Raw genomic sequence first — 13,054 nt, forward strand, 5'->3', positions numbered from 1 at the left:
GTATAATTCTATGATTCTATGAAGAGTCTACACGACTCATATAATAGATCCCAGAGATGTAATGTGTTACAATCCAGAGTAACTGCTGTAGTTACAAGTGGTTAAAAGTGTACCTACAAATATATATATAAATCTAAATTAAAAGTAACCTCAGACATTTTCACTATTGTAATACTCACACTTCTGTCAGTTTTCACTTTTATTCATGTTAATAACTCCACAGATGACACATATTGCATAGTTTAAGAGAGCAAGGGATTAAGTAAGAGCACTGGAAGCCATCTACAGTCATTTTGGGGAATAGTGTGACATCCATTTTCATCTCTCCTAGGTGAAAGCTGGTTAATCCTTTCATTAAAGGAAGAAAGGAAAAGGGGAAAGTGTCTTCTGTCATCAAAGCAGCTCACAAACTGCCCCCAAATACCAATGGAGAGTCTAAACATAAAGGTTCTTATCTGAAGCCACCCAAAACGTTTTCCCTGGTCTGCTTTCACAGTACAGAGAGCCCAATTCCTTTTTGATCTGAGTTTAAGTAACAGTCCCCTATGGCCATTAAAGTACAATTAATCTTCATATTTTAAACAGGCCTTCAGATTTTAGCACTAGCATTGGCAGTCAGCCTTTGAAGCATGTCTGAAACAAACTCTTGCTACTTACCCTTCATTAACACGTTAATTGACAACCCTCTGAAGATCCAATTAATGTGTAAAGATTCATGGGCACCAACAATTATAGAACTTCCAGAAGTCAATGCAAGATACATGCAACGCAGTTGTGTTCAGTGATCCTCATGTTAAACACACAGCTTCTATTTAACTTGGTTTTAAGCATCTTGGCACAATTTAAAACAGAGTACAACTGTTCAGCAATCAACTTCTGAATCCCTTACAAGGCAGCAGAAATGCTCTAGGGCTAGTGCTGAGGCATTTGTGAGTGGCCACAAGACTTTATTTTAAGTTCAAGAAAACTCCTCCTGCTCTGCAGCTGTACTACTGTGCACCAGTTTCTTCTCCCCGCACCAAAAAAAATGTAGATCACTGCACAAGAAAAACATCTAGAATAATTATTTTTCTTTAAAAATTATGCTGAGGGAGAGGGGAAGGGGGGAAATGGTGGACCATAAAAAGTATCAACAGATAACTAACGTATTTCTAAATCACTTGTCTCAGTGAACAAAAAACTGCGCAAGTAATACTAAACTTGACTTTTGCTACTCACGTTTGAAAGTTCATTGGAAAGGTCTACTTCAGATCCCGGTCTGGCAGCGTCCACTTGAGCTGCTTCTTGCACAGTTACTGCATCTCCCACTTCCACCTTTGCATCTTCTGAAGGGCAGACAGTGTCTCTCTCTTTCTCAGCGGTTCCTGGATCTTGTCGCCAAGACTTGTCTTGCAAAGGCACATTATCGGGTTGTGCTACATCCACAGACGTGGTTTCTGTGCTCTAATGTAATATAATGCTTATTAACAAGAGGTTTTGATAGCTCTACAATTATTCAAAACACGGCTATTGATTAAAATACAAAGCTTTTGGCCCAATGTATTTGGACTGAAGCTAAAGAGAGACTATTTTGATTTGTTTCCAATTAAATACCATCTAGATTAGAAACATCTTGTAAACAGGGAGAATTTGTGGCAGACGTAACTGAGATGTGGCTGCAAACAAAAGCACTTAAATGCAAAGTATCAATTTATATTGCACGCTGAGTTCGCCTGATCTCCGATTCACTGTTTAATGGGGATCATTGGTAATAAGGATTGAAATATCACAGGAATAGTTAAGCAGGCTGTGGGGAATTATTTTAAATAAGAGGGATCTTAAATATAATTTACAAGTGGCACTGAAATCTCCCATTTTGATTTAGTTCTAAATGCTTTATTTTCCTTTCACTGCTCAATGCAGTTTTGAATTTCATAAAGGGTTAACTATAAGGCCAATGCTGGAACATGAAGAGGATGAGGAGAGACAGGACTGGAGGGGGGAGGAGGGGGTACTGATTTGGAGAATTTGGGGTATTATATGCTCCATCTTGAGGTGTACTCTTATATCATTCTGCAAAATATTCACATTTGAGAGTGCAAACCACAGCTGTTAAACAGTTCAGGGAAAGGGGACACCAATTCAGGCCCTGGTACATTCTTTATACACTAAATAAATGAAGTGCTGAACTTATATAAACAGAAAACGGTTGAACTGTTTGTTTAAAAAATGTGAGTTTTACCCAGTGATCCATCGTTTCATAATTGGAACAACAGTAACAAGAACAACAACAAATTACATTTGTATAGCGCCTTTCACGTCAGGAGGATATCCCAAGGCGTTGGACAGTCAGGGATCCCCTTGAAGAGCTGTCTTGATTGTAATTAAATTAAATAACATTTGTTTAAGGGGAACAGATTGGTTAAAAGGACACTCTCCTCATGTAGTCTTATTTCCATTAAGAGGCTCCTACTGTATCACAACTCCAAGGCCCAGTCTCAGTAAAGTGTACAAACAGTGGATTAAAGCAATAAAGTGATGACCCAATGGGCACAAAAGTGACTGAGTGCATTATAATGCATGAAGCTACAGACATTATTGCACACTTGAGGTTATTTCTGCAATCTGAGCAGCAACCTTATAACCTGATAACTGCAGTCAATATTAAATCCAGCCAAGGATATTAAAAGCTTTTTTTAAAAATGAAAGAAACGCCTCACTTTTTGTGCTTTTATACAATGTCAGTAATTAAGCCTTTGTTTTATGTCAATCATGGAAGCCTTTAGTCCCAAACGTAAATTAGCAAGAAATACTGAAAACTATTTTCTAATGCACAATGCCTCTTCAGACAAGCACGTCGAACACTTAATCCCAAGAGCGCAATAAAATTCACTGTGTCACTCCCAAGTATTCAGAAGCAATGGTAAGGTGCCAACATATCCACTATGCCTGGAAACAAACTGTCCTTTCAAGTAATCCACTCAGAACATAGGAACTTTGAGAGCCAACAATTTAAACATTTATAATACGCAACATAAAATATCAATTTAATTCAAATGTGCAGACTCTTTGCTCTTGAAGAAATCACCCTTTCTGACCAATTTAATGATTAATAAAGTCCTAGATGCAGAATCTCACATCAACCGCAGGGTTACTTTTTGATCAGTTTATAGTAATGATAGTACAGTGACGATTCATATCTGTAAATCATACAATAAAGAAGGAAAAAATAACAAACAAAAAATATTACTGCAGGAAGATGACTGCCAGAAAAAAAACGAATTGTCCCTTCAAGTCCATCATACTATATTTCAAGCAAAAACTATTATTATGAACTTTCCCAACCCATGCCATCTCCTGGGGGAAACCTCTGTATTGCAATAACACGATAAATCAAGTAAAGCTCCATATTATCCTTCCCCACATCTGCTATTAACATTGAACTAGGAGAACAAAGAATCCTATTTAGAATGTTTTTAGTATCTTCCAATGCATTGCTTTCCACTCGAGACAAGTCTCCGTGCTTTTCCCACCTTCCTAAAGAATAACATGCATCTTGCCTGATATCTGTTGCTTCCCTCACTTGCCTTCTTGTATCTTCTGAGTTTCTCATCACTCCCCTCCCAGACACAACTCATCTCCATACTTTGTTTTACATAAAAGGCAAAGCAATACAAACAACCAGATACATCCTCAACTTTTTGAATTTTTATATTCATACAACTATAAATAGCTAATAATTTGTTTTGATGTCTCATCTTCCCTAACTTGAAAATGGTGCATTAAAATTCAAAGCAACATTTTATTATTAGACCAAGATAATTCACAACCACAATATTGGTGAAGAAAGAAGGTCACCAAATTGTTCTTTTTTCTGAATTTTTGTGCTCCTTGCTCACCAATGCATTAGATGATTCCAGGGCTTCAGAAAAGATCTGATACCCTGATAGCTGAAACCCTTCAATTCAGTGATGGTATACTAAATTAGTTGGTATAATATAAATCCAAACCCACTTAACTCCTAATAACTACCAACAACTGCAAACTACACAGCCATTTATCAGATTTAATAAAAACAAAAGGAATTATTTTGATAACTTTCCCTGCAGCCAAGAAGTCCCACCAACAGTCGAGGATTGAGTATTATTTATTTAATACAATAAATTATTTTGAAGGGATTATTAACCCCCGGAAAAGCGATCTGCAATCGACTACCAACGGCGTCCCTGCTTACTTCGAGGTAAACAGAGGCGTATGGAGTAAGGAAACTTGTCCAACGATTCACCCTATCTGGGAATTGAACCCAGGAAGACTCCCGTAGCTTAGTGGTTAGAATACTCGAGGCGAGTGACCTAACCACTAAGCTACGGGACTCCACTATACGAAATGTTACCCTTGCTCGCTTCTAGTGTGCCGCCTCAGAAGGCAAGTTACCAACAGCTCCTGATCCTGCTGTTATTTTGTGCGGCAGCAACGAGGAAACCTGGAAAGCCCTAAAACAAAAGTAATTTGCAGCAATTTCATAACAGTTAGACTGTACCTTAAGGCTGTCTGCGAGGGAGTCTTCGTTGGGCTCAACTAACTTTTCTGTTGCAACTGACACACTCTTGGAATGAGAACTGATTTGTACAAACTCTTGTTTTCCGTTCTGTTCTCCTGAGTGTCCATTCTCCTTATCACTGTCATCCTTAAGGCTCAGATACACTGTTTCTGGTGTCTTTATGTTGACGTTCGCTACCATAGCCGCAGACCGTGGACGAGCAGGTCTCCCACGATGCACTGTCTCCCAACCTTCAGCATCCGTTCTTTCTGTCCAATCAGGAAATGAATAATAATAATACTTTAATAAATGTAAGTATTATTATCTGTGACTTCCTTGCAGATAATAATACTTACATTTGATTTAGTGCCTTATCAAGTCTTCAAGACATCTCAAAGCGCTTCACAGCATATACTGTAAACTGAATTGACTGTATATTTTGTGGGCGAATGAGGGATTAGAGTTGGCAAAAGGATGTAGCACTGCGGCAAACTGGCTGTGTGTTCGCCTACAAATACACAGTCACTACTGTTTATGGTAAATTCATTCACACATCTCAAGAGGTTGTGCTGGATCAGGAGAAAAGAATTTTGAACCAAGTTAAACACAATTTTTGATGTGTTGACTGTAGTGAAATATTGGATTCCATCTGTGGACTCCCCCCCACCCCCCCCGCCCCCGTAACCAAGCAGATAATATGCTGCAGGGATTGAATGCAGAAAAAACAAAGAGGTGATAAATTGAAATCGAAAATGTAATCAGTTAGGGGTTTAATGGCCTTAACTGTGAAACAGAAGTCAAAGGATATATAAATGTATGAGTATGTTCAGTTAAATGGGGGGAAATGAACTGGATTGCTGGAAAAAATATTCCAGTTTGAGATTTAAATAGTATATAAGAGGAGAGGGATCACATCCTTTCCAACTGGAAACCTGATACAAAGACTCACACTTCATTCAATACTTCGCAGCTCACATTTCCATTGCAAGCAGTTTACCCGAAGGAATAGAACATACATGCCTTCGGGAAAAAGATTTCAGGAAATTCATTCTTGAAGAAGGTCCCAATGGCAACACATGATCTTGATCTTTTGTCACTCATCAACCCTCTTCATATTAGTTTGCTGCACAATCCAGGTATTCCCAAATAAGTTCTCAAAATAACCACCAACATTCTTGGGCAGGGGGCAGGGGACACATTTGTAATTCTTATTTCCAAATATGTAATTTCGATCCTTAAGGCTCTCTCCACAATATTAAATATTCCTTAATTTTCCTGAACAGAATGACATAAAAACTGGCTATTTCATCCGATGTTACTTACCTCTGCAACAAAACATAACAAATTAATGACAGAATGTTATCAAACTAAGAAACAAATAAAAAATAATCCTGCTCACAACAGTATTTTGTTTTGAAATTCTGAATTTATGCAAATTATTATTTTTTTCAAATCATTTTCTCTCCTAAAGACGCTGACTCACCCTGGGCTACAGTGCTTTGCCCAAGGAACACATTCTCACATCCTCCTGCTGCAGCCACAACATTTGTCAATGGGTTATTTGACCATACGGAATATTGTAGGGCTTCACAGCAGAGCAACTTTCCATTTAGGATCATTGAATAGTAATTGGAGCATGATTTTTTCCCCCCTTTCCTACCAATATTCTCCACCTCATCCCTGCTCAGATTGACCTGAAAGTGGTCGACAGTGGTTTAAACGTGACAAAAATTTCTATTCCCTGGTCCTGCTATTCCTCACCTAAATCAACACAAATCCTAATAAAAACTGTTTGGATATAAATAATTACTTATTCCAGTGAAGCTGCTAATTTTACTATGAGCAATATACACAGGAGCCGCGCAATGCAGCCAACGCACTACGTTTTCCAGGATCACTTGGCTCCTGGAATTGACCTGGAAATTCAGCCTGAAGTCTGCCTGTTTTTTTGCGGGTTGATGCAATGTGAAGTTTTTCACTACAATTCACATTTAGATTTTGCCTTTTACAGTGTAACCTCAGAAACGCTGCGTTCACTTCCCACTCCACTACCCACCCAACCCCTACGTCCCAGGATTCCGTCCACATCTGATTCTGCCCTGTTCCCCCTCTGCTTCACTTGCCTCTTCTACGTCTACTCTATCCATTTATATTCTAAGGCTCCACCAATTTAAAAAGAAAGTCAGAAAATGACTCGACCTCTGAAGCTATATTTTAAAGTGCAGTATCAACCAGAGACCTTAGTCTTGTTTTAATTGCCTGCTGAAAGTCAATCTGTTCAATAGGTCAAGATGCCTCCCCTTCTATCAAAGCAATTCCCTTGGCTACGCAAAAGAGATTATAGACAATTTGGATTTGATTTACAAACTCTGTATTGACTTGAAATTTAAACTGTAGAGGGGTGATAGTCCGACTCTGTGCTTGTCGATTGCATGCTGGGAGTCCATACCGAGACTGGAGTTATTTGTTTTGGTCAGCCGCGTGTCTTGACACATGCGGAAACCCATCACCATGCTCAGGAGTATCCAAACCAAACAGAATTCCATGCATCTTACTTACACTGGAAATTCTTGAGACTGTTGGAATGGAATGCGCACTCTCTCCCTGGAGGCGCGGTTCCTTCTTACTATTCCAGACAATGTTAGGCACAAGTTAGCAAGAGCCAAGAATGCAGACCCCAGAGTGTGCTGTTGGAGAGCTACTGGAGTCCAATCACCCTACCTGACATTCCATTGCCAAACAGGACACCTTGGAGCCAGTTTAGCTCCAAGGAGACCCCACTTACCTTCTTCCCCCAAGAAGGATAATCACTAGTTAATCATTTGACATCCGGCAAGTGCAGGTTTGAGCCCTCACTAGGTGGATGGCAGACACCAGGAACTCCCTGCGAGCGTCCTGGTGGGCAACACGGCTCGGCACAAATTCATAATCCAGAATGACCATTTGCAGGTCCATCTCAATTTCTGTATCTTTTTACCACTGTGCAAAGTATCCGTGAACTTTAACTCACCAATTGTCTGTGATACAATCCTCTGAGAAGACTTCTGGGAGCTATTTCGGGCGTGTTTTGGTACTCCTGTAAAAGCCGTGCTTGCCCGATTAGCTTTTACTTTGTCAGCCCAACTCGCACCAGTTGGGGCAAGACGAGCAGCTACCAAAACAGGAGGAGGTGGCCTAAATATAAGAGAAATTCAACACAGATTCAAACCACAAGCAGAACTGGTCACCAACAACAATAAATAGGTGAGATTAAGAGGTAGAATATTGATTTCCTTGATTTTAAAAGCAGACATTGTGAAAAATCAACTACTACTACGCTCATTAAAGGAATTTCAACCAATGACCTTATTGTAATTTTCATTTCATCACACACCATGTAGAATGCAAATCATTTTCCAACTAACTAAATGTAAATTACCTTTAAACATAAATTTAGAGCAGTTACAATATTGTCCCAAGTTGATCAAGAAAAGAATGTCTCTGTGTGCCTCTCTCTATCTATGCAATTACCTGGATCAGATCTCTCCACTTTGCACATATCTGATCGAAAACTAAATATTTTCACCAAAGTTAGTCTAACTATTTCTGAGTCCCAATGTGGATAAGGGGGCGTAAGGTTATCCAGTGTGCAGATAAGCAACTATAGTTAAACAATTTGTTTCTAATGCTGTTCATTTACAGCGCATGCAGCAAGGCTGCAAGCAATAAACGTAACCAATACAAACATTCACTTGTACCTTTAGCTCAGTAATGCTCCAGTTCAGGAGGCTCTGAACTGAGCCACTATTTGAACTCCATGTAAACGTGCATGTCAATATCACTGGACATTTACACTCCCTCTTTGGTGATCAATATTCATTTCCTGAGGTATTACCATTACACAGTAACGCAAGTATTGAACCAACTCTTCAACAGTCTTCAACAACAATTAGATGCGAACATCCTTCAGTAGCAATGCATTTAATAAATTAGAAGCAAACCGATGCAAGTCACATTAAACAAAGGATCAAGCTGCCTATATTAATCTCGATCTTGTCATAGGATTCATTTAATACAACTTGGAAGGCTAATGTTTATTAAAATATAAAGCAAGGTGAATCTGGTGTTTGCCCTGTATAATAAATTGCATTTTACATTTTGAGTGGGTAAATGGAAAGGAGATTTGCATGTAATTTGTTTTGTGTGATCTATTTGATTTAGCACGCTCTCCATTTCTCGTCATAAAGATTCACCTATTTTGAAGGGGTATTCCACCATTACCTTTTTTTGTAAATGGTAAAAAAAATCAATCATTTCCCAACATTATTTAGCTAACAAAACTTCACCTCTCTGGCATAGTTACTCCTTCCTGGGCCCTTTCTATGTTGATAGCACTGAGGTAGACCATTGCTGTTGCTGAACAACTTTCCATACAATTTGGCAGGATATTACACATTACAATCAACAATAATTTTGTCTCTTCATTGGCAAAAACCTGGTAGATCTAATGTGTTTCAATTACCAGTTTTGCAAGATGCTGCTGGCAAATATCTAACCATGACCACACAAATATTTTCTTCAGTTAACTTGCCAAATGATTTAAGCAATGCTTTAATTAGAATCAATTCTTTAATTAGAATCAATCCTTACATGGTATTAGAAGCCACAAAGTTCAAACTCCTTCGAGCACTTGATGTGGGGCCAATTCGATCTGTAGGTGGACTTGGCATGACATGTCGCCCTGGAGACATTTTCCTCACTTCCCATGCCAGAGATGTGGGTCTGCAACAAATAGTTGTCAAATGTTAAGTCATGGAGCACGAATTACATGTACAATTTCATTTCTTTTAAAAATCTCATTAAGTGAATTTGTTGATGCAATATTTATGAGGATCACATATTCCTCCATCCCATCTATGGGCTAGACAGATTATATAACATTACTGACTCGCACATAAATCAAGAGCAAATTAAACTATAGTCATGATAGCCCAATATCTGAAATTGGTGATAAATATTATTTGCCTATTTTAGACTATTTTAATTTTATTTCCCATCTAATTTGTTTTCCTATGTTTTTTTAAACAGATTAAAAGACTGAGGTGCAGATTTCTTCAGTGCTATCCAAACTTGTTTGTAAACTTTGCTTTGTTTAAGCATCAATTCAGAATGAAGCCTCAAGAAAATATCCTGTTCTCTGAAACATCCAGTATGCACACATTATCATTTGCTACCTGTTCTGTGCATCTGTCTTCTCCAGCTTTTCTTGCAGCTGCAGCCAATCTATTAACGCTTTGAAATCTCGAACATAGTTATCCAGCATCATCAGCACCTCCTGAAAAAACAAGCAGACAGGTTAGCAGTTGAACTGCTTGTAGTTCCCTCCACCATGCTCAAATATGAAATCAAAGCTCATAACATGAAATCCTTTTTTAATTTTTTTTGTGGACACTTGTAGCTCAGCAGTTAGAACACTCGCCTCGCAAGTGAGAGATCTGGGTTTGATTCCTGGCAGGGCGAAACTTTAGGCAAGTGTCCTTACTCCACACGCCTGTTAATAATCCCTCAAGAAAAAAATAATAAATCGGTGACTTCAATCCACGACTGTTTGCGGGACTCTGCTGTGTGCAATTAGGTGCCGCATTACGCTCACAAATATATGGTCAATTCCCTTTACAGTATATTCTGTGAAGCGCTTTGAGACGTCTAGAAGATGTGATAAGGTGCTATATCAAATGCACATATTATTATTCTGTGAAGCGCTTTGAGACATCTAAAATATGTGAAAAGTGCTATTTCAAATGCAAGGATTATTATTTTATTATAATTTGGACAGGGATTCAATTGATGAACAAAAGTGTAGAACAAAATGTAGAAAAGTTTGAGGCAATGTAGAAAAGTTTGAGGTGGTATATTTTGGTAGAAGATATAAGGAAGTCACATACATCCTGAAAAATAAAAGATAATAAAAAATAAAGAAAAATAAAATGATGAATGGTTTTGATTGGGTACACATAGAGAAGATGTTTCCACTTGTAGGGGAGACCAAAACCAGGGGTCATCAATATAAAATAGTCACAAATAGATCAAATAGGGAAGTTAGAAGAAATTTCTTTACAGAGAGTAGTGGGAATGTGGAACATCACAGGGAATTGTTGAGGCAAATAGCATAGATGGATTTAAGGGAAAGCTAGATAGGTACATGAGGGAGAAAGGAATAGAAGGTTATGCTTGAAGGCTTAGTTGAGGAAGGGCAGGAGGAGGCTCTCTTGGAGCATAAACACCGGCATAGACCAGTTGGGCCGAATGGCCTGTTTCTGCTCTGTATATTCTAATGTATTCTAATGTATTCTAATGTATTCTAATGTAATGGCATTCCTGGGGGGAAAAAAAGAGTAAAGGAATGAGAGGGAAAGGGGAAGAAGAAAAAGAAATATCAACTAATCTAAATGAACATAATAAAAAGATAGCGTATTATCCAGCTTTATTTTAAGTAGCAATCCCTAATAAGTGCCCTACTGTATGTTTAGTTTTGATACCAACCTGCATTGAGTTTACAATCAGTGAATGACGGCTCCTGTTAAGGCCATCTGGATTTGCTCTGTATTTCTAGTGTAAAGCCAGCACCTCTCTCAACGCAAAACTACAGCGCTGATAAACACGGTGGCTGCAAACTACGTCAGCTTCAGCAAGTTGAACGCAAGCCAAAACAAATCATCTTTATCTTTGTAAATGACCAGCCAATTTTCATACACAAACGCAAGGCAAAGCAAGCACACACAGACATGTACACAATGTAACACAACCACAGACACACAAAGAAAACCAATAATATAAATATTAAATTAAATATTAATCAAAGCAAGAGACAATTTGATATGGATTTTTTCAAAGTAGTTATTGATAATTCTATAACAGGCAGTAAAGTTATCAATAACAGCATTTTCCACTTCAGGTACAGAAAACGTTCAGTGAAAGGCTCTATGGTGGCCGATGTTGACAAATTGTAATAGCTGCCAAAAGTGAAAAGAATTTCTATATCTTGTAACAAAAACATAACCTGAGCAACATATCAATATATGCAAACGTCCTGCTAAGTGCTCGTTCCCTCCAATAGGACAAAAAGCCTGACTGTAACATATTTGGGTAGTGCAACATTTAGGAAAAATTAGAATATTCATAAACCATGTTTATTGATACGGTGGGTAGCATTTCAAATGGTTACTGTGCATTGGGGAGGAGATGAAACACAGAATATTGCAACACAGAAGCAATCCATTAATTCTGCACTGAAGGTTTTATTAAAATGAGTTGCCTCTTCTAATCCCACCCTCCTACACATCGCACTCCCTATACCCTATAATATTCCTCTTCGTCAAACATAAATACATTTCCTCAAGTTAACAAGAGCTGTTGTACAGAAAGACATTATTCCTTTTCTCAGCCTCAATTTCCTCTAAAACCCATCCTTTCTAGCTTCTAGGCGTAACCAGATTGTGAAGACAGCAACATCTATTGGAAGGTAAGCTAAAATGTGATTTTTCTCTACTCCCCCACTCTATAAAATAATTTATTTTGCAGGTTTTAAAATTAAGAATACCAATAGTGCTGGGCAGGTTTTATTGATACGCCTTGGGATGTCCTCCCGACGGAAAGGCGCTATACAAATGTTATCTTGTTGTTTTATTTTCCTGGAATACTGGATGATAAAACTATTCCCTGAAACAATCTTGTGAACAGATATAATTCTTTTACAGAGTGGTGACTTTGTGGGATATAAGGCCCAAAGAGGGAGTGCAGGCAGATTGTATTAAATAGCTACTTGCCAAATAATGGGCAAGATAGTGTAGGGTTTTTTTNCCTATTCATTTACTTTTAAAGTTAGATCACAGAGATGGACAGCAGTGTTTTTCTTCCGGTCCTGCAAATTACTCTGCAACACTGAAATAAGTGGATACAAAGGCACGCTGATTAGACCTGCATCTAAACCAGAGCTGGCAGTGCTTTAATACTGTTATCTGCTCTGATCACAGGCAACTCCAAGCACCCGTAACCTGAGGCTTGTTCCGCGCACACCGGAACACAAACAAGACAAGCAGCTGGAGAGGCCCCCGGGCTCAGTGGTCCGCATCTCTTTCGCTCACAGTGATGAAGGCCATTTTGTCAGGCAGGATAGAGGAGAACAAAAGTGGCTCTGAAAACACCGTTGCAGACAGGCCGATAACAAAGTATAGATGTACAGCTAAAATTACCAATTAGTTTACCAATTGGCTGCAACGGATTCGATTGGTTTGTAATTAATTCTAGTTACTGGCGCACAGAGCAGGACAGTTGGCGCCAACCTTTTGTCCTGCTGACATACAATACCAGCGCACAAGACCCAAGGGTCCCGGACATCAATACCTCTCTCTGCCTCACCTACAGCAGCCTCTGTAGAAGATATACCCTGTGGTGCTGAAACAGTGAAACGTTCTGCTGCATGAGAAAGCGCTGACAAGAAAGGAACCTTTATGGGCTGAGCTGTGGGTAAGAGCAAAGCTCATGCAAAAAATAAAC

General features: G+C 38.7%; 1 protein-coding gene across 1 annotated transcript in view; it reads right to left on the reverse strand.

Annotated features, from left to right (window-relative positions):
• Positions 1–13,054, reverse strand: part of LOC103188285 (S-phase cyclin A-associated protein in the ER) — a 113,137-nt gene that overhangs the window by 90,276 nt on the left and 9,807 nt on the right. The window contains exons 2-6 of the mRNA XM_042343057.1: positions 9,733–9,833; positions 9,149–9,280; positions 7,530–7,693; positions 4,520–4,788; positions 1,219–1,443 (exon numbers count right to left, since the gene is read on the reverse strand). Coding sequence (XP_042198991.1) covers positions 1,219–1,443; positions 4,520–4,788; positions 7,530–7,693; positions 9,149–9,280; positions 9,733–9,824 — 882 coding nt within the window. The 5' untranslated portion in view covers positions 9,825–9,833. The remainder of the gene's footprint in view (positions 1–1,218; positions 1,444–4,519; positions 4,789–7,529; positions 7,694–9,148; positions 9,281–9,732; positions 9,834–13,054) is intronic.

The sequence above is a fragment of the Callorhinchus milii genome, unplaced genomic scaffold (genome assembly GCF_018977255.1).
Source record: "Callorhinchus milii isolate IMCB2004 unplaced genomic scaffold, IMCB_Cmil_1.0 Scaffold22, whole genome shotgun sequence".
NCBI classification, from domain to species: Eukaryota; Metazoa; Chordata; class Chondrichthyes; order Chimaeriformes; family Callorhinchidae; genus Callorhinchus; species Callorhinchus milii.